The sequence below is a fragment of the Simochromis diagramma genome, unplaced genomic scaffold (assembly GCF_900408965.1).
Source record: "Simochromis diagramma unplaced genomic scaffold, fSimDia1.1 OVJJ01000387.1, whole genome shotgun sequence".
Taxonomy (NCBI): Eukaryota; Metazoa; Chordata; class Actinopteri; order Cichliformes; family Cichlidae; genus Simochromis; species Simochromis diagramma.
This window is the reverse complement of record NW_024387152.1, coordinates 7,806,084-7,826,034: the sequence shown is the minus strand read 5'-3', so window position 1 is coordinate 7,826,034 and position 19,951 is coordinate 7,806,084. Positions and strand designations below refer to the sequence as shown.

Sequence of the window (19,951 nt, the reverse complement as noted above, 5' to 3'; positions counted from 1 at the left end):
TCAAGCTCCGTATCCTGTATTTATTGTTAGTGCCACCATCTCCAAATGTCAGGTCTCGATACGGTGTTGCGAATAATACCCAAATCAGATACAGTAAAAGATTTAAATTCAAGATTACATTGGTAAAATGTTCATCTCCAAGCATGAGTCTGGAGGGATGTAAACGTGTTTTCCCCAAATTCGACTCATGGCTCACACCTTTGAATCAATAAAACACGATTAAAGGCGAGCCGTTTGGTATGAAAACCCCAGAAATTCAAACTTCAGTTCAAAACAAATGCATGACTCAATTTATTTAATCATATCAAGTCCGCAAAGGAACTTCATTTACGACGTGTGACGTTGGCTTTACACGTAACCGGAAAGGAGGGACTTTAACTGAACAAACCTGGCAACCCCGGCTGCCGGTTTTATCAGTAGCTACTGAGGGGAAGATGGTGGACTTGGCGACTACAGCGTGCTCAAAACTCCGTCCCAAACGCTTTGAAAAATACTTACCATCTCACCCTAATATTAGATATAGATTACCCGGGGAAAATCATAGATAATACACCGGGGCAGCTGCTAAAGACAGCCACTTTTCCGCCAACAGACAACTCTTTATTCATAGACTGAAGAAAGCGAAAAGTTACGGAACGTGGTGTTGGTGGGTGATCGTAACGGAGGCTAGCCAGCGATAACACGAAAGCAAGTGGCTTAAAAACCATCAACAACCCCCCTAACCCTTGTAAATACGAACAGGCTGCAGTTCCTGCTGTTTTCACGCCCGTCGTTCAAATCCTTGAGCTAGCTAACCTCAGCTAGCTTTGTTGTGAAACGGAGGATCAAAGCTGCTCGAAATGCCGCGGAGTAAGACGGGGAAACGTGGCTCCGGTAAGCCGGGTAAGTAGCAATAGCAGCCATGCTAACTCGAGCTCAAGCAGGAATATAAGGGAATAGAAGTCTGAATACGGTTTGAACAGATCTAGCAGTACACTTGGAAGAAAGACTAGCAGTTTGAAGCAGGGGTATTTTTGCCATATGGAATAGACGCTAACAGACGGGCAGCCTGTTGCTTCCTAACTTTAGCATGTGAGTTGTTTTGGACCCTGTCGTGCACATCCATGTGGGTATAATCAGTGCTACAGCTTAGCAGTGCAGTCTGCATTTGCTTGGCGTTAATGCTAAAGTCAGTTTGACACTCTAATAAGCGCGAGGAGCGGTCCAGGAAAGCTTGATGCATTTTTAATAGCTGCAGACTTCTGCATTGAGAATTATTATTTAAGCTCATTTACATATGAATGCATCAATAAATGCAAAAAAAAAGGTTGCAATACAGAAGTGAATGCCCGTTTTTCATGTTTTCTTCTCCATCATGGCCATTCTTGCATTACATTCACCTTCCCCTCCGTTCATGAACCTGTCCACTGCTCTTGCTCCAAATATACAATCTATTTCAACCATCCGTTCATTCCATCATGTCCAGGCTCTCTCCGTCAGGAAGTTCTTCAGCTGCAGCTGTCGACTAAGGCGTCACTCAAAGGTAACTCCTCTGATTCTTGACTCCTGACCCCAGCTTCTACATCTGGTTCTAACCTTGTCCAGAAGCTCTTGAACCTCATGATAGTGCATGCAGCAAATCAAACGACCATGTCGTTGTCGTTTATTCCAGCTGCACTCTTCCTTCTGCGTGCCTTGGCTGTTCACTTTAATAAGATGTAGCAGTTATATCTGAATGTTCTCTTTCTTTGTGTGCACGTCTCACGTGAACACCATGCACTTGTCCTGGCTTTAAGGCAAGATTAAAAGATAGACATTACAGAAGTATGAATGTCATCTAATGACTTTTGACCTTTTCATCCACCCGCCCTGCTGCACTTACAGGTGTTTGGTTTATTTATTTATTTATTTTAAAAAAACTTTTCTTGTTTTATCACCATTACTCTGATCTTGAACTGGAATTTTTTCCTCTTCTTACCTGCACTAATACTATAAACAATTATTTGTTGCTTCCTGTGCGACTATGTCATGTGTAAGCAATGTCAGGTCACTGTGACATTCTGGACGCTGAGTTAAAGTCGCTGGTGACACATTGCTGTATGTGGCAATCCCTAACTTACTGTCACATGTTCCTTATTAACACATAATATAATCATGTTAATGTTTGAGCTTCCTTTGAAACCCAAAGCTTTCTGCAAACTTTAATGTATGGGATGGATGGACGGGGAGAATTTCAGTGTAAATTTTTGAAGTTGTTTAATTTATGCAGGATAACAGGATTTAAAGTTATGAGCCACAGTTCAGCAATAATCCCCAGCTGGTAGAAACATGGGGAAACCAAGTATTTTACATGCTGGTCCTAAGTGTAAGTGTGGCTAAAGGAAGAATCCCAGATTACAGAGGATAGGCTTAAGAAAAGAAGAAGGAGAACCAAAGCATTTCATTATCTTTGGGAAGAGGCCAACAGGGGCAGAAACAAGAACCACGTGTATTGTCAGTATTTAGCTTTATTCAGATAATTCAGTAGTACAGTGTTTTAAATAATCGACTTAAAAATAGTGCGAAGCTGACAATATGCAGATATAAATATCATTAAAATGACTTATTTGCCTGGGAGAAGGCAAGTACAGTGCTAACAGGATGGGGCCCAGAATACAACCTTGTGGAACACCTCATATTATTCAGTTGATGATGGATAATTGTGAGAAATGACTGACAAAGTCCTATGTGAGAGAGATACAAAGACAACCTTTTAAAGCTATCTTTAACCTCTCAAGCAATAAATGATTGTGAATGGAGAAAGCACTGACAACCAGCAGTACCAGTAGAGAATACTTCTACATATTCTAGTAGAAACAGACTATTTAAACTCTAAAAACAGTAGTTTTTGTTATCGATGCAGATTTATGCATCAGTTTCCTGCAGCACTCCGCGTGGTGTGGTATTTTAAGTTGAAGGATTTAGTTTTCCTTCAAGGTCTGTTTCTTCAAACAGGGGTTGCAGTTTTAGAAGAACAAGCGCTGACGGTGAGAAAAATAGATGTCTGAATATTAGCTGTGCTGCTCGACTTGTCCAACTGTAGGGGTAGTGATCCATTCAGATGTTTAGCAAAGTGCCTGCAAGGAGAATGCAGGTTAATTTAGCTGTTGGAGTCCTATGTCTTCCATCTATAGCATGTGGGCTTTTTAAAAAGCTCCCACCTCCTCGGCTCGAATCTGTCAGCAGAGCCTTATTTCCAAGTGGCCGACCAACTGCTGGAGCCGTGTGAGTGACTGCTACGTAAGCATAAAGTGGCAATGTGGAGAGGACACGTGAGTCCTGGCGGGGAGCTCACACTTCACTAACTGAGCTGTGTGTGGGCAGGCCTGCGTAGGAAGGTGTGGAGCTCTGTGTAACCAGTGAAGTGACCAGCAGTTCAAGGATGGTGACTGGGAAACTGCCGACTGATATTGGCCCACAGAGTGTGTTATCTCAGCTACCAACATTATGTTTGCCTCGGGCCATTCTGTCAGAGTAATCAGAACATCACATAAGGAAAGCGCACTTCAAGGAACGCTGTTTCGATCATCGTCTTTTTTTCCTGAATTTACATTTTTTCCTGTATTTCCTCATGTGTTATTTCACAATTATTTAAAAGAAAAGAGTTATGTAGTTATTAACTATTAAGTAGAGAGCAGTTGTTGCTAGGAATCATGAACCGATTCTTGGTAGAGACATTTGGTGTAGTGGCAATAATACCTGCTACACCCAAATATTAGGTGTAGCAGTTGTTGCTCGTACTGTTTCCAGAGCCTTTAAATGATGGATAGGAATTAATCAGCAATGATGACAAAGGAATTAAGGAGTGCTTGGCTTGTGAATACAGGTAAGAAACTCTGTAAAGGAAAGGTAAAACTTAAGATCTGACAACAGTGGCTCAACAACTGAGTCCACTCCAGTCAAATGGCTGAACTTTAGCCTAGTTTACACTCTTTACTCTGAGGTCAAACATGGTCCTAGTTTCTTTTCATTTCTTTTTATCTGGGAAAACAGGTGGAAATAACTACAAGATATTGCAAAATGTGTCAACAAAGTTTGTGTATTTGCTGTGCTTTTGTGTTAGGTATTGAACAGAATGGAGTGACTTTCCTATTTCGAATTGCTCCAACACCGGTGACCTTTGGGCTACCTCAGTTGTCCTGTTTGACCTCGACACGAACACCTAAACACACGCATACTCGCGCACACACAGTCTGACCGTTCTGGATCCCACACACTGAATGAACGAATAAATGAAAACCACACTGGTCTTCAGTAATCCCAACAACAGTAGAAAGTCCTGAGCCAGCAGGAGTGTTAGCTTAGCTCGGCATGCCTCACTCTTAGCCCTTCTCATACACACACGGCAGAGCTGTGTGGAAACAGAACATCTGGCGCTAATAAACAAATAAAAGATGACGGAGCATTACCTAACGGAAAATCCTTGAGTTATCTGGTGTTTGCTGTGGTTAGAGACTTCATAGTATTGTGTTATCCTAATGGAGCACTTTTCTGTGGAACATTCGGCTTACTTGTCATTTAGTAGAATGGGAGGCCGCTTGGTGTGATGCACTTTTTCACTTTCCTTGTGTTTTGTTTATTTGTTTTTTTATATTCCACTGCAGCATGTCATTACATTTTTTGGCTCCTTTCTCTTGGTTTGTGTGTTGTTGTTATTTATTTATTTTTAATTTAAAAAAAAAAAAAAAAAAGATTCCTAATATGCAGCAGATGTAAGGTGGTCTTAAAAAACCGAGCATAAAAGAAAAATGCTTGAAAACATTTTTTTTTTCTTTGCTATACCATGTGCATACAAATGAAGCGATTCTGACCACTAAAGTCAGACTAAAATATTTAGCATTGAATTTTTTTTGTTCCACTGAATCTAACACCGTTCTGGTGTTTGTGCGAGTTTGGCTGCTTCCTGGTGTTTATGGAAGAGTCGAAGAATTACGCAGCTTTTTTTCAACTATCACAGATGTGTTTGGGTTTGTTTTTTTCCTGTTAGTTTGGTAAGCTTCACACTAAGAGGAAGTTGTGCTAACAGGTAATATAAGTGATGGGTTACTCAACACGTCCTGCTGCCTTGGTAAATGGCAGAACAGGTTTCAGTTTTACTGTAATGTTTTTTTGCATATGATTGGAAGTGAGCTGCTTATAGTGACATAAGAGGGCCTCAGTGTCATCCAGATCTTCTTTAATCATATAATAATTGGGAGCGCTAATCAAAAGGTTTGGGCTAACTTCTGTTGTGATTTATAACAAAAAGAAAAAAGGACTTATGTTAGACATTAAAGCATCAGTGTATACAGTTTCCATCCATCTTCTTCCAAATATAAATCCTTTTGCTCTGCTGTTTTTTCTTATTTTATCTTTTCCGTGTCCAGGTGCTAAAAATGGAGTAAAGGGAGAGGCGGCAGCCAGCGATGATGAGCTGACGTCGGACGTTCTCAGCCACTACAGCAGTGCCAGCGAGAGCACCTCGGTGGTGGAAGAGGGCACGGGTAAATACACTACACAATTCATTCCTTCTGCATGTGCGTTCAGTCTGGGTTAGGACCATTATTTTCTAATTGATTTGCCTCTAAACGATCTGTGTATCTGTGGCCGGAGTCTCCAGTCAAAACTTCAAACAGTTGCCTTTTAATGCAGTCGTATCAGTTTTCTCTGTTGTTTGATCTGACACAGGAAGTGAGCAGGTGGATGAGCAAACTGCCCAGGAAGAAACGGAAGACAAACTCAAACTGTGTATAGACAACCTGACTGATAAGAGGTGAGAAACAGTTTTTTTTTTTTTTTTTTAAATCAATCAAGAAGTATCAAGAAAGAAAAATGAGCATGCAATGGCATTATTAACTGCAAAAAAAAATTGGCTCCAACACCTTTTGTTGTTGTTTTCTTCCTCATGTCTTAGTGCAAAGACTCGTCTAGCAGCTCTTGAGTCGTTGCGACAGGCCTTCTCCTCCAGAGTGCTGTACGACTTCCTGACAGAGAGGCGCCTCACCATCAGCGACTGCCTGGAAAGGAGCCTCAGAAAAGGTAATGCAAAACAACATGAATGGGTCTGGATTGTTTCAGTTAATCTTGCTTTCTGCTAACCTGTTGATGCCACTTTGTAGAAATTCAAAAGATTTATGAAAACTGTTTTTTTTTTTTTTTTTTTTTTAATTTATTTAATTTTTTTTTAAATGGAACGGAAGCGTGAGAATGATTTTAAAAACTGCAGGTACTGATAAAATGTTTTCTCCTCGTGTGTCCAGGCAGCGGGGAGGAGAAGGCGGCGTCGGCCACGGTTTTTGCTCTGCTCTGCATTCAGCTGGGGGGCGGAGACGAGGCGGAGGAGGGCTTCAAAATGCTTCGCCCGCCTCTCACGGCCACCTTGAGTGACAGCAGTGCCAGCATAGCAGCTCGCCAGAGTGTGAGTAATCACATGAAACTTGTGAACGTTAATGCAGATCTGGATTTAGGATGGCCTATTCGGAGGGGGGAGGGGTGTTTTTTATTTTCTGCTTAAATGTTATCTGCATGATTTAGATTCTAACTAAGCCCAGATTGTGTTAGGATCACACATGAAGTGTCGCTGTCTGTCCTCAGATGCTTGTGTGTTAGTTTGACCGTTGTTGCATCTGTGTCCCCGTTAGTGTGCCAGGACTCTGGGGATGTGCTGCTATGTCTCATCTGCTGAAGATGGAGAGGTGAGAACACTTTGTAGCTTATCAGTTTAATTCTAAGAAGCATAAGCTGGACGTTTTCAGAGTAGAAGATAAAGACTTAAATAACTTATGCTGTTATGCATTGATGTTACCTCCTCACAGGACTTAATCAAGTCATTGGCTCTTCTGGAGAGTGTGTTCATGTCTTCGTACCCTAATGGAGAGGGAGTTCTGCCCACACCGAAACCTGGAAGTGCAGGTCTGCACACTGCTGCCCTGCAGGCCTGGTCACTGCTGGTCACCATCTGTCCCACTTCTAGACTGACTGTGCTGCTCAGCCAGTGAGTAAAACAACCTTCTTATGGCATCTTCTGTTATGACTGGCAACTGACTTTAGTTTTAAAATGAGAGGCGACAGCAGTAGTATCTAGCAGTGTAGCTAACTGGTAATCGTATGCCTCTTTCTTGCTGTAGTCACCTCCCTAAACTACAGGCGTGTCTTCAGAGCAGCGATGTGAACTACAGAATCGCAGTAGGAGAGACCATCGCCCTGCTGGTGGAGCTGGGGCGAGAGATAGACGAGGTACACACCTGAACAATAAGAATAGACAAGTGCACTCACTTACAGGCGTATAGGTTTAAACGTCTCCTGTGTTAGTGCACTACATATTTGCGTGTGAATGTCTGCAGGAGTTTGAGGTGGAGGACGGTGAAAGTCTGTGTGAATGCCTGAAGAGTTTGGCCACAGACGGCAACAAGCACAGAGCCAAGAACGACAGAAGGAAACAACGCTCCATCTTCAGAGAGGTGCTGCATTACATAGAGGTATGTTATCTCATGTTGAAGCCGTGTAAAGACTGACAGAAATGTTTTTAGGTGCCCGATGTTCTGTTTTAAGTTGCCGAGTAGCTTTCTTCAACATCGCTTTACCCACATCTGAGCTTCTCACTTCTCATTTCTTTCTCCAGAACGAGGACTTCACAGAAGAGAAAATCAGGTTTGGAGTGGAGAACGTTTACATTGACAGCTGGGTGAGGAGAAGGATCTACGACGCCTTCAAAGAGATCCTCGAGTCTGGAGTCAGAGACCATCTGCAGGTGAGGAAACGGAACAAAATGCCTTCGTCTTTATCACTGATCACCAGAGTGGGCTTGTTTTCATACAGCCTCATTTACTGCCGCTGCTCGGTGCTTTCTGTCTCTTCAGTCTTGTCTTCTGTCACATCTTGCACCGACTGCAGAAAACAAAAACCTGAAGTTGAGTGGGAAGACTGGTACTGGCTGCTCAGCCAGCAGGCTGCGAGGATACCAAATGTAATTTTGTGTGGAGGATATGCCAGTCGGCACACAATGAGCACACCTACACACGAGCCGCTTGTGTGGGCAAATCCCACTGCCTCTGTTAGGTTTATTTAGGGCAAATAAGCTATGAAATGATGCACAAACACTCTGAACTAAATGATCCAATGTTTAAAGTGACGCCTCTACTGAAAAAATCCACTAGAATGAGATACTATACCTTTAAGAAGGCATGACGTGGTACTTAATTTAGTAAGTTTAATGTTTTGTTGTTTTTTTAACTGGATTTTTTTAAGATGCATTTTGTATGTACCCTCCACTTGTGGTACAGGTGAGAGTTGCATATAGGTGGGACTTGTTGCTGGTTTGATTCCAGCTAGAGATACAAATCACAGGAAGGGCATCCGGCATAAAACTGCCAAATCAAACAGGCGGAGCTCCCCGCTCTCACGACTCCTTGTAGCAAGGGAGCTGCCAAAAATAGCTTTGTTTATGGAATAAAACATACATTTATTGCCCATCCTCCTGCATCGCAGTCTGCATAGCATAAATGCAACAAAGCAAAATCGGTTTTATCGTCTAATTTTTGTTTTGGTGCAGTTCAACCAACTACTGAGAGACATCTTTGGCCTTGGCCCACCACTCATCCTGGACGCTGCGGTCAAAGGCAACAAGATCTCACGGTTTGAGAAGGTAACAGCAGCTTCTGCTGAAACAATCTGACCTCTGCCTTTGAGTATTTTCTTTAAAAATGTAGCGTTTGAAATGACCGGTGTGTGTGATTACAACCTTGCTTTTATTGTTTGGCTTAAACAGCATCTTTTCAACTCGGCTGCCTTCAAAGCCAGAACTAAACAGAGGAACAAGGTCCGGGACAAACGTGCCGATGTCATGTAAGAGCACGGCCACAATGAAGAAACCGAGGAACTCCTTTCATGGATACAACGTGATGCCTTCAGCTCTTCGCAAGCATACACTCAGCAAACAGGGTTATTTTTGTTTGTTTGTTCGTTTTTTTTGCCACTTGTGCTCTTCACATGCAGTGTCATTCTCCAAATTTAAGGCGGCCAGCTTTTATTCTCAGTTTGCGGAGGACAGGTCCCGATGTTCTTTCAAATCAGGCGCCGGCTTTGCTGCCATAGCGTTTCTGATTCTCCACAGTGAACATGAGCTGTGAAACAAAGCAAAACTTCCTTTCAGTGGGATTGTAACGACTCAATTCAGTGCAAATACAGAGGAAAAGGTAAAATCTCACTTACAGAGTCACACTCAGTTCAGTCTGTTTTCCTGTCATCTGACCGGTGAGGCAGGTATTTTACATTTTGATACCTATGGTCCCATTTAATATCTTAACCTATCCAACAATGAACTGATGTTAAAAGAGCCAAGGACGTATTCTGGAAAAACACTGCCTCGCTACATTTCAGCTGCCAAACCAGAAACTAACTTTACAAACAATGCAACCTAAAGGAAAATGTGTGTGGTGTTTTGTGTGGGGGTGTGTTTTATTGGAAATTCATTCAATCATGACAATTGAAAATTAAAAAGGGAAAAAAAGGGGGGGAAAAAAATCAAATAAGAGGTAATATTGTCATGTTTGTATTCATATTTTTTTGGAGTTGTATTTCATTTTAACCATTTATAGTGAAGAATTGTATTTTAATAATAATTTATTAAAGGGGACATAATGTGTGTGGTTTTTTAAGACTTAAAAAAATACTACAACTTGTTTACAGACAGAATTATTGGATAAAGATGGTAAAATGAATCTGCTGCCTCTTTTTTTTTCTCTTGTATTTTTGTTGCAGGTTGGTGACTCATACCATCTATCCATGTGTATGTACTGTAGATAAAGGGAAGATTGGGGTTTATGGAGATATGTGTTTATAAAATGTTGGATGATAACATACACACCACTAATCAGAGCTGCTGATGAGTGAGCAGTTTGGGTTTGTAAAGGGTCAAAGCCAACAGGTTTGACCCCTCACCCTGGATAAAAGTTATGATCTCACCAAACTATCTTATCGGTGCTTCTTGACAAAAGTTTGAATAAAGAGAATTTAAGCAAGCTGTTTTCTCCTAAGTTCATAAAGTTACATCAGAAAGGAGGTCTAGTTTCTGCCCGGAAACATGATATTTAGCGGATCTAAGTGTTAGTGTGAGCACAGGTGCGTTACATGAAAATCCTAAAATATGTGAAATTATTGTAATTTAAGCTCTAATTACCTTTAAGAATAATTTTCCAAGCTCCAAGCATAGTAATTGTACAGTGTAGTTTGGCCAAGTTTAGTCTGTGTTTTTTCAGAAAGAAAACACCTCATTAATCATGAGACAGATTTCACGCTGCCAAAATCCCTATTTATATATCACCGTGGACAGCGAGTAACCACTAAAAAAATAATGTTTTTAAAAAGTATGTCCTGGTCACTTTAGTTTTAAAAAATTCTTCGCACTTTCATTCAGCTTGTAAATGTTTCAACGGATCTCTGCTGCCTCTCTGTGGTCATTTCCCTCAACTACACCCCCCCCCAAACCTGAGCCAAGTGGTATCGCCCATTCATGAATTCAACATGGAGTCGCTGGTGCAGCGAAAATCATTCTTCTGACATGTTGAGCTGCAGCCAAAGAAGCGATATACAAACGCTAACAGAGCTGTGTGGAGGTATTCGTGAGTCGAGCTGCAGTGAGCCTCAGACTTCATATAGTTTTAACATTTAATGCACGATGTATGACCGTGCAGCGGACTGCAGCGACTGTTGAAGTTTCGGGGTTTAAGGCTTGACAGGAACTACGAGTGAACCACGACAGGCTCTGATGGAGCCCAGACAAATCACCGGGGTGTACGGAGAGGTGAGCGGCCTGTCTGCGCCTGTTTCAGCCCATGTGAGAGAGGAGCAGCTCCAGGAGCCCCGGATATACACGGTGACAGCAGGTGAACGCTCCCCCTCCCTCCCCATGTGTGCACGGATGATGATGATGGTCATTATTTATTTATTACCACCCGGCTTCCCACTGTCAGCTAATTTATGTTCACTGCATGGATAGTTCATGAAAAAACAAACTGAAAACTCCGAACCTGCTCAGTACTGACCCCAAAATGTAGAGGAGTGGGAGAAAGGGGGAATAAAATGCACCCAGCTGAAACTTCTTTAAGTAAAATACACGATTTATTATTAGTACATATGCTTCATAGTAGGAAGTGCTTTCCATTTAGGGTCCTTTTAAATTTAGTGTGCACTTAAAGTTAACCCTAGCCATCTACATTCAAGAATACTTCCTTTTCAGCAGCAGTTGTTCATAAGTAAGTACATAAGTGAGTGACTATGAGGTGATTAATACCGACGTGATCGCTTGGTCAGTAGGTCTTGGATATGACCTGATATCTTAGTCTGATGATCTAGTGGAGTAACTACTGGGACGTCGTGCCATGGTTGTATGAAGCTGTTAATTTGCACCTTAATGTGACAGTTTATGGAGTTGTTTTGGGGATTGGGGGGAGTTATTTTTTTAAACACTCAGTCCAGTAGTTGTCCAATCCAGCTCACACTCTCCTCATGTTAACTGGAATCAACAAGCAAGATTAAAAGAGCTCCTCACTACTTGCTTTTTCTCTGTTCTGTGACAAGGAATAAACTTTTCTATGTTCACTGTGTCCATGTGCAGAGTGGAGTCAGAGCGAACTGGTCCGATGCTCCAGACTCCGATACTTGCAGGAGTTCACGCTGATCTCGGAGAGCAACACTCACAAGAGCATCAGGACTGTTCTTCCACCAGGACCGTGTGTGTCTGTGTCCGGAGAGTGAGTTGGGCCATAATTTAATAGTAATAATAATGGGACATTTTCTAATGTAAAATCTTAATTGGTTGGCAAAAAACAGTGCCTGAAAATTTCTACTGACTTGATCTCAGGTGGTTTTACTTGTCCGCCTGCTGCTGTGATGTACGAGTGCACCACAGGGTGTCTCAGAAAGCTGGAAATCCACTGAGTGTGGTTGAGGTGCAGTAGAGAAGCAGTGGATCCCTCTGTCTGCATCAAATTTTGGAGTCGGTTTTTCTTTGTCTTTTATTTTTTTTAGGTTGTTGAGTGGATTCTCTCCCATTCGAGGCCTGAGAGCTGTTATCAGAGAGACGAGCGGTCACCAGCTCCTCGAGGTAAGAAAAACGGGACGCTTCATTTTGTAATGTCTGCGTTCGAGCATCTTAACAGGCTGCTGTTTACGGTCGTGTCTGTTTAGATATGGAACTGCCACGGCCTCAGAAAATGCCTCAACCTGACTGCTCTTGACAAACACGGCCGAGTGTATGACGACGGTGAGACTAAATCCTGACGTATCGCCACCAGAAACCGATAAGAATCAAGGACGCGGTCTCATCACCGTGCTGCCATGTTGTTCTGCATCCATTTACGTCTGTATTTTTAAAACAAACAAACACTTATTCTCACACGTGTTTATTTTCAGCCCAGTTTGGCTGCCTGTCGTGGTCAGAGTGTGAGAACAAACTGCTGTACGTAGCGGAGAGAAGCAAGAACGCATCAGCCGAAACGCAAGATGGGGGACACGCGTGGAGAAAGGTATGATGCAAACATATGTTCGTGCTGTTTTGCTAACCTTACAGCAGAGTGTTTGAGTGCCGGACTCTTGTTCTGTTCTTTTGGGGGGACGTGGGTTCCGATGCCCAATCAGGACAGGAGTTTGTACTGTGAAGATTGGGGGGAGGCCCTGACCAATAGGAGCGAGCCGGCGATTTGTGTGGTGGATTTGGAGATCGGCACGGCCAGCGTGTTGGAGGGCGTTCCGCCTGATGTTTCACCTGGACAGGTGAGGATGCAGAAGTTTACGGCACTGAACCTTAAATGTTCATACACCTTATTCTGTAAGTAATTTTCATACAAACTAACAGGAGGATGTTTTTTACTCTCTCTGTACATTTGTGTGTTTTTATCTCCAGGCTCTTTGGGCTCCCGGCAGTCAGGCAGTGTTTTTCATTGGCTGGTACCACGAACCCTTCAGACTCGGACTGAAGTTCTGCTCCAACCGCAGGTTAGAGAGCTGCTTTAAATGCGCTTACAGAAACAGCAAAATGACCCTGAAACTTGTGAATGTTTTCAGACACTATGAAAAGAAAATGTTAGTTTGACTGAAGCAAATACACGATTTCTGTATACATATACATTTAAAACGTACTTCTTCACTTTATGTCTCTGATGGTCTAAACTCTTTCAGGTCAGCCTTGTTCAAGATTGACCTGTGTGGACATTGTGGTGAGAGCATTCTCTTTGTCTGTTTGTTAATATATAAAAGTTGTGCCCCCACTTTGCTCAGCTAGCCCTCTCGTCTTCCAAACCAGAACGTCTGTCGGGGGAAAACCTTTCAGTGTCTAATCCCAGGCTAAGTCCTGATGGGTCCACGCTGATCTACCTGCAGGGTGCAGTGTTTGGTCCTCACAACCAGTGCCTCAGTCTGCAGCAGGTGCTGTATGTGTGCTCATGTATGTGGTGTTTTTGTGCATGTCTGTGTGTTCTTTCTCTTAATGGCTGACTGCGGACTGACTCATGGATCATCCTCCACAGCTGGATCTGGAAAGCGGGGAGACATCTACGCTGCTGGATGTTGTCAGCAGGCCACAGGCTGGTACGTTAGAGTTCCTGAAGGTGCCAAAAGAGAGGCTCGTGTCAGTTTCAATTAGAATTTTGCAACTGTGATGGATGAGTTTTTCAAAATTCAGATTTGAAGAACTATAAATTCTCACAGTAAGAGATTAATGCATCAAGAGAACTTAAGCGTTACTTGTGATTGCTCGTAAAGATTGAGGAGCTCGGTGGAGAGTTGAACTCCTCTGCACGTCTTTCTGTTCCAGGTGAGTTTGCAGGCATGTATGAAGCGCTGCCGTCCTGCTGCTGGTCTGCAGACAGCCAGAGAGTAATGTTCAGCAGCGCCTGCAGGAACTGGAAGGTAACAAACACATTTCTCTGGCACAACCTGGTATAACTGAAACAACTCCTATTTTTTTGTCTATAACATGTTGTGTTACACACACACACACACACCATGGCTCATTTTGCGTTTCTCTCTTTCAGGGTCTCTTCCTAGTTGACAGAAGATCAAAAATAGTCACCTCCCTCTCTGATAGTAAGAGTCCGTCCTCTCCTCCATCTCTATCACCACCACTTCCTCCTCCTCCCCCTCCTCTTTCCCTCCTGTCCTCATCTCCATCACTTCTTTTCCCTCCTCCTCCTCCTTCTCCCCTCTCTCCTCTGCTCCCCCCTTCCCCTTTCCCATGTTGGGCTTCCTGTCCTCTCCCATCTCCTCTTTTCCCTCCTCCAGACGATTCCCCCTCTGTTTCTCATTCATCATCTCCTGTTTCTCCGACTCCTCCTTCCCCTTTTCTTCCACCTCCACCTTCTCCTTTTCTTCCGGTTCCAGTTCCTCCCCTGCCTCATGAATCTCCCCTTCCTCCTCCACCTCCGCCTCCTTCTGATTCTCTTTCTGAACCTCTCCCTCCTCCTCCTCCACTGTTTAATCTTCACCAGGAGGACAAGGGAGAACAGAAAGGTATGACAAGACCAAAAAAAGAACGGCACATCTTACCTCTCTAAGGGTTGACCTTTCTCTCTGTTTGTTTCACCCCTGTCAAGAGCCCGTGTGTTTATTCTTCATCTCTTCTTTCACCCTCTTCACCTCCGTCTTTGTTTCCTCCTCTTCAGACCTCTCGGATTCTTCTTCCCAACTTTATGGCAGCTGGAAACTGCTGACAGTCCAGAGAGACCTGATGGTGGTCTGCTGCTCCAGCCCGAACACCCCTCCCACTCTGGTCGGACAAACCACAACGCCACATGTGAACACAAACATGCAATGCATGTGCGAATGTTTTCAGTTATTTAAAATGATTTGATATGTTTCTGTTTGTCTGCCTCTTGTTTCCACGGGGATGGACGTGCATGCAGAGGGTGGGGTTTGTCCCGCGTGCAGGTGAGGCCGTGTCCTGGCAAACTCTGCAGGAGCCCCTCATGACCTTTGACTTCAGCTGGAAAGTTCTAGATGTGACTCCTCCATCGGACGAGGAGAACGCGAACTACCGTGAGCTTTCAGTTTCTCCTTCAGTAGACGTGTTTTGAGTTTCAGCTCCATTGTCCTCTTACTTCCTCTCTGTCTTATACAGCTGGCTTAGACTTTGGTGCAGTCTTGGTTAAACCATCTCGTCCCCTTGGTGAAACCAGGACACCTCTTGTGGTCTTCATCCATGGTCTGTATTCATGTCCCTACTTGTTATGCCGTGTTATTGCCTTTTTTCTGTCTACTGTGTGAGTGATTTATTAAATCGTTTTCCTGTTATTGCTGTTTGCACCACTAGGGGGCCCTCACTCTCAGTTCCCTGCAGAGTGGAACAGCACCACAGCTGGGCTGGCTAAACTCGGCTTCGCTGTGCTCATGGGTGAGATACATGTGCTGCGTAGATTTTGTCAGGCTCTCATGCCGTGCACACAAATGAGTTTAACATTTTGGAAAATGAGGTGGATTTAATTTAATTTAAGGTAAAGATTAAAAACTGGATTAGCTTGTTGTCTTCAGAGAGTTATAAATACAGCAAACGGTATATTTGTTTCTTTTTTGGTTTATTCGGTTAATAGTAATAATTAAACAGTCCATAAAAAGTACACATGTGAAACAATGGAGTAAAGGCGCTGATTCGCTACCCATTTTCTGCTGCTTATCTGAGTCCAGCTCTCAGGGGTAATAGTCTAATCATAGAACCCCAGACCTCCCTCTCCCCAGCCACCTCCTCCAGGGACATTGAGATGTTTGAAAGCCAGCCAAGAGATAATCTTTCCAGTGTGTCCTGGGTCTTTCCCAGAGCTGCCTTCTTGTAGGACATGCCTGAAATACCACTCTTATGCAAGGGCCAGGAGCCCTCCTAATCAGTTGCCTGAACTACCACAGCTTTCCCTTTCAATGTGGAGGAGCAGCAACTTTACTCTGAGTCCCTCTTCAGTGACTCCTCACCCTGTCTCGTGAAAGCCCAGCAACCCTTTGAAGGAAGTTAATTCTTGCAGCTTGTATCTGTGATCTCATTATTTCAGTCACTACCCAGAGGCTCGTGACCATAGGCGAAGTCAAAGCTTTGTCTTCACACCAGTCAGTCGGTCGGTGTCCTGCTCCACTCTTATCATCACTCATAAACAGGACCCTGACATACTTAAACTCCTCCACTTGGGTCAGTACCCTGTCCCTGACCCGGAGTCGACACACCTTTTTTTTGTCAGCTGAGAACCGCGGCCCAAGTGTGTCTCTGATTCTTTTTATTCTAAATATGAACCTTTTTTTTAAAAAATACATATATATACATAAATACACGATCATCCCACCATTACCAGATACATTATGTCATCTTGGTTTTTTTTAATAAAAGAAAGAAAATACAGAAACTTAATATCTTCTGGTGAACAAGCAAATCAGTCACCATCTACAACAACTACAAGCCTTTCAGGGTTAATATTATTAATATTGATATTGTTAGTATTTCTTTAACATTTCAGTTTTGATTTTGGTCTTTTTCCCTTTCTAATTTTGTGTCTCTACCCAGTGAACTACAGGGGATCCACGGGGTTCGGCCAGCACAGCATTTTGTCACTGATCGGTCAGATTGGGAGCCAGGATGTAAAAGATGTGCAGGTATGTCCTTTTTGTTTTTTCTGCTCCCAAATCCAGGAAAGAGTGATGTCAGCAACAAATCCTGCCAGTGACGCAGTTTGTCAGAATTACAAAAACATAATTATTTTTCCCATATTTGACCATATCTGCACATGTAGCTCTATCACTTACACAGTCACCCCTGCAGATGTAAGGAAATGATCTGTCCTGGCTTCCTTGTCTTTCACCCAGAGGGCTGTGCTTACTGCGCTGGAGCGTGACCCGAACCTCGACCCCGATCGCTTGGCTGCAATAGGTGGTTCTCACGGCGGTTTCCTGGCCTGTCACCTGCTCGGTCAGTATCCTGAGTCCTACAGAGTGTGCGCAGCCAGGAACCCTGTCATTAATGCTGCTACTCTATTGGGAACCAGTGATATAGTGGACTGGTGAGGCAGATATGCATCGACAGATGAGAGCTTTTGTTGTGCTGAATCAGATCAAATCCACTTCATACGTGAATGCTTTCTGTCACCCCATCTCCAGGCGTTACACCAGTGCTGGGTTTCACTACTCGTACGACCAGATACCCACTGCTGAGGCCCTGGCTGCTATGTTACAGAAGTCACCCATCGCACATGCCGCCAAGGTCAAACACAAACACAAAAATCCCATGTGATAACCTTAATGAAACGACCAGAAGCAATAGCTACAAAGCTGCTTTAATAAGGAAATCTTCTTTAGACCCCTCTAGAGCTCACAATGCTGATTAAATCCCAGACTCCACAATGACGAGACAAAGGTGCCTCAGAGATGATGTTACCGCTCTTATACTCTCAGTTGTGTCTCTAAAAACTAAGCCCGCCCTGTGGAAGTTCAGTCGTTGCAATTGTAAACACAGGACTTTTTTATAGTGATGTTTTTTGAGTCAAAAATGTGGGTAAAGAAATGTGCTGTGTGACAATGTGCAGATCAAGGCTCCGGTGCTGCTGATGCTGGGAGGCAGAGACAGGAGGGTGTCTCCACACCAGGGGATGGAGCTTTATAAAGCACTGAAGAGCCGAGGTTCACCTGTCAGGTACGACGGGGCACAACAAACTACATAAAGACAATCTGACAGTGTGAGCCCTGCCACACTGGTTTTACTCATATTCAACTCAGTCATTCCTGTCATTTATTTCTTTAAAATCAGGTTGCTGTGGTTTCCTGAAGATGGACATTCTCTGTCCAGAGTGGACACACAGGTTGACTGCTTCCTCAACACAGCGCTGTGGCTGCACCAGCATCTCTGACCACGCACGCACACACACACGTACGCACAGCCACGAGGCCGTTTTTGTTGTTTTTTTGCTTCAGCTCGACGCTCTGAGAAAAGTGGTAGAAATCTGGTTTTTGATCAAAGCTGAGAATCTTAAACATCGCAGACTTTTTAATAACTAAACAACGCTTTTTGAGGTAAAGTTAAAAAAAAAAATCAAAAGCATGAAATAAAGAACATTTTTACAATGCAGCAATCATGTGTGCATGTCTTGTTTGTTTTATCATACATCACTTTATCTAAGCCAGGGGTGTCAAACATAAGGCCCAGAGGCCAGAATGGGCCCGGTAAAGAGTTCAATACGGCCCACTGGCGAGTGTATAGATTGTGACGTTTTAAACTGTATTTTCATAATTTTTACAACTTTTTCTATTGAAAGAAATGTCTGTTTCTACACTAGATAGAAAAAGTGTATATTTTTTTTTATTGGAAAACTTTTTCTGTAATTTTATGCACTGGTCCGGCCCACCTCAGGACCAGTGACTCTATGTGGTCACTTCCCAGTCCAGGCGGGCAAAGATCTACCAGCACACATGGGGCATGTAATTTAAGGAACTATCCAGCAGATGGCGGTCTCTTCATATTGTAGCCATAGACATCAGCTGGCTATGCATGTGTCGGTTCAGATGCATGAGATTAGCCCACTTAAATGAGTAGCCATCAAACAGGTGGTTGTAATCACATCTGCTGCGTTCAAGTTAACACAGAAATAAATGAAAAGTGGAAAAACTGAAAAATCAAAGCAAACCAGGACTCCAAGTGTCATTTGAGTCTTTGTAAGCACACAGACCCGCTGCAGAGCTGCAAACCACCTGAAACTTAAGCTGGAGCCTTTAAATGAGACTCTCAAGCAGCTTCCTCATGTGGCTGCCTGAACAAATAGTCTACTGTAATGCTGACCTTTAAGCACAGGCAAAGAGATAAAGCAACTCTGGGAAAGAAACGTGTTTAGATTTAATGGTGATGAACTCTGCAGGAAAGAAATCCTAGATATCTGGTAAAAAAAGATGGTTGTTTAACTTGTCTTTAATCCATTTTGCACTAGGCTGGAATTTCCCTTATTTCTGGGGTGCTTCAATCATGACTTCCCCACAAACACCGGAGTGTTTAATATAAAGCTGTAATTTTCCACTCGCAAACCTTGCACTTGGCTAAGAGGTGTGCTGAAACAGTGGCTGAGGAAAGCAGAGCCAGTTTGTCAGTACTTTGGTGGCCTTGTCGATAGCGGCCTTGAACAGTACCACCGCTTCATTTCCCAGACAACACAAGTGGACATTCCTACAGCTGATAGTACTGACAAATGAAATTCACAGATGCACATTTGGAAAGATTAAGTGGTGAGATGAGACGCCGAGGTGGGCGATGTCTTCCAGAGGTCTCACGCTGGTGTCCCAGACACGGTGGCGGAGATAATTGGCCTCCCCACCAACACTTTGCTCCTGTGGCCTTGACTGCAGCAGCTGCCGCCTGATGAAGTCACTGCCACGTGGGTGTTGGGTGGGGTCACCAATTCTGAGTGAAAGACGGAGGTTGCGTTGATGAGGAAGTGACAAATGAAGACGAGGAGTGAGACAGAAGCGAGCCGGTGTTCGAGACAATGAATGAGCCAGATAGAAGGGAGAAGTTCCTCTCAGCGGTATTTGCTGTGTGGGCTGGGGCTCAGAGGTGAAGCATTGCTGAAAGATGGAGACAGGGAAAAGACTCATGCTCATGCTGGGTGAATGTAGGAGGTAGACAGACAAAGAGAGGGAAGAGTGAAAGTGTATTGTCTGACACTGGTGGACAAAGAGCCTTTGGTGTTTGGTTCATTCTGGTGCTTCCCCGCTGCAGCTGGCTGCAGGACAAGTAAAGTAAAAGAGAACAGCAGAGGACGATGGAAACGAGCAAGGGAATCAATCTTGCAGTGTTGCAAGTGCATCCTCTGGAGAGCATGAGCAACGAATGTAGTGTGTCCTTAAAATCTGAGTGAGCTGAAGGAGTAGAAGACAAAAGAAAAAGATAGATGTCCTAAATCACTATCTATAGCTGATGAACAGTATCTGAAAGACATGTCCTTAA

The 19,951-nt window shown here is 43.5% G+C and overlaps 2 protein-coding genes across 5 annotated transcripts; both read left to right on the top strand.

Moving 5' to 3' along the window:
- Positions 1 to 379: 379 nt before the first annotated feature.
- ifrd2 (interferon-related developmental regulator 2) lies at positions 380 to 10,016 on the top strand. Of its 2 annotated transcripts, XM_040047308.1 has the most exons (13): positions 380 to 882; positions 1,466 to 1,522; positions 5,385 to 5,501; positions 5,686 to 5,770; positions 5,912 to 6,036; positions 6,258 to 6,415; positions 6,639 to 6,692; positions 6,813 to 6,991; positions 7,125 to 7,233; positions 7,341 to 7,475; positions 7,619 to 7,747; positions 8,549 to 8,641; positions 8,765 to 10,016. In XM_040047308.1, the coding sequence occupies exons 1-13, from the start codon at positions 840 to 842 to the stop codon at positions 8,843 to 8,845; spliced, it is 1,365 nt and encodes a 454-aa protein (XP_039903242.1). In that variant the 5' UTR covers positions 380 to 839; the 3' UTR covers positions 8,846 to 10,016. The 2 variants fall into 2 exon arrangements, with proteins under 2 accessions (XP_039903242.1, XP_039903243.1); XM_040047309.1 differs by lacking the exon at positions 1,466 to 1,522 and having other exon boundaries at positions 382 to 882.
- A 471-nt stretch (positions 10,017 to 10,487) lies between these two features.
- zgc:136971 (S9 family peptidase) lies at positions 10,488 to 18,085 on the top strand. Of its 3 annotated transcripts, none has more exons than XR_005698243.1 (21): positions 10,488 to 10,880; positions 11,612 to 11,747; positions 12,025 to 12,100; positions 12,184 to 12,259; positions 12,409 to 12,521; positions 12,634 to 12,768; positions 12,899 to 12,990; positions 13,174 to 13,211; positions 13,298 to 13,419; positions 13,521 to 13,581; positions 13,808 to 13,902; positions 14,028 to 14,079; positions 14,655 to 14,761; positions 14,895 to 15,027; positions 15,110 to 15,193; positions 15,302 to 15,382; positions 16,532 to 16,620; positions 16,831 to 16,933; positions 17,122 to 17,224; positions 17,547 to 17,653; positions 17,768 to 17,883. XR_005698243.1 is itself a non-coding variant. In XM_040047302.1 (21 exons), the coding sequence occupies exons 1-21, from the start codon at positions 10,763 to 10,765 to the stop codon at positions 17,865 to 17,867; spliced, it is 2,112 nt and encodes a 703-aa protein (XP_039903236.1). In that variant the 5' UTR covers positions 10,489 to 10,762; the 3' UTR covers positions 17,868 to 18,085. The 3 variants fall into 3 exon arrangements, 2 of the variants coding, with proteins under 2 accessions (XP_039903238.1, XP_039903236.1); XM_040047302.1 differs by having other exon boundaries at positions 10,489 to 10,880; positions 16,831 to 17,024; positions 17,768 to 18,085; XM_040047304.1 differs by lacking the exons at positions 17,547 to 17,653; positions 17,768 to 17,883 and having other exon boundaries at positions 17,122 to 17,423.
- Positions 18,086 to 19,951: the final 1,866 nt, after the last annotated feature.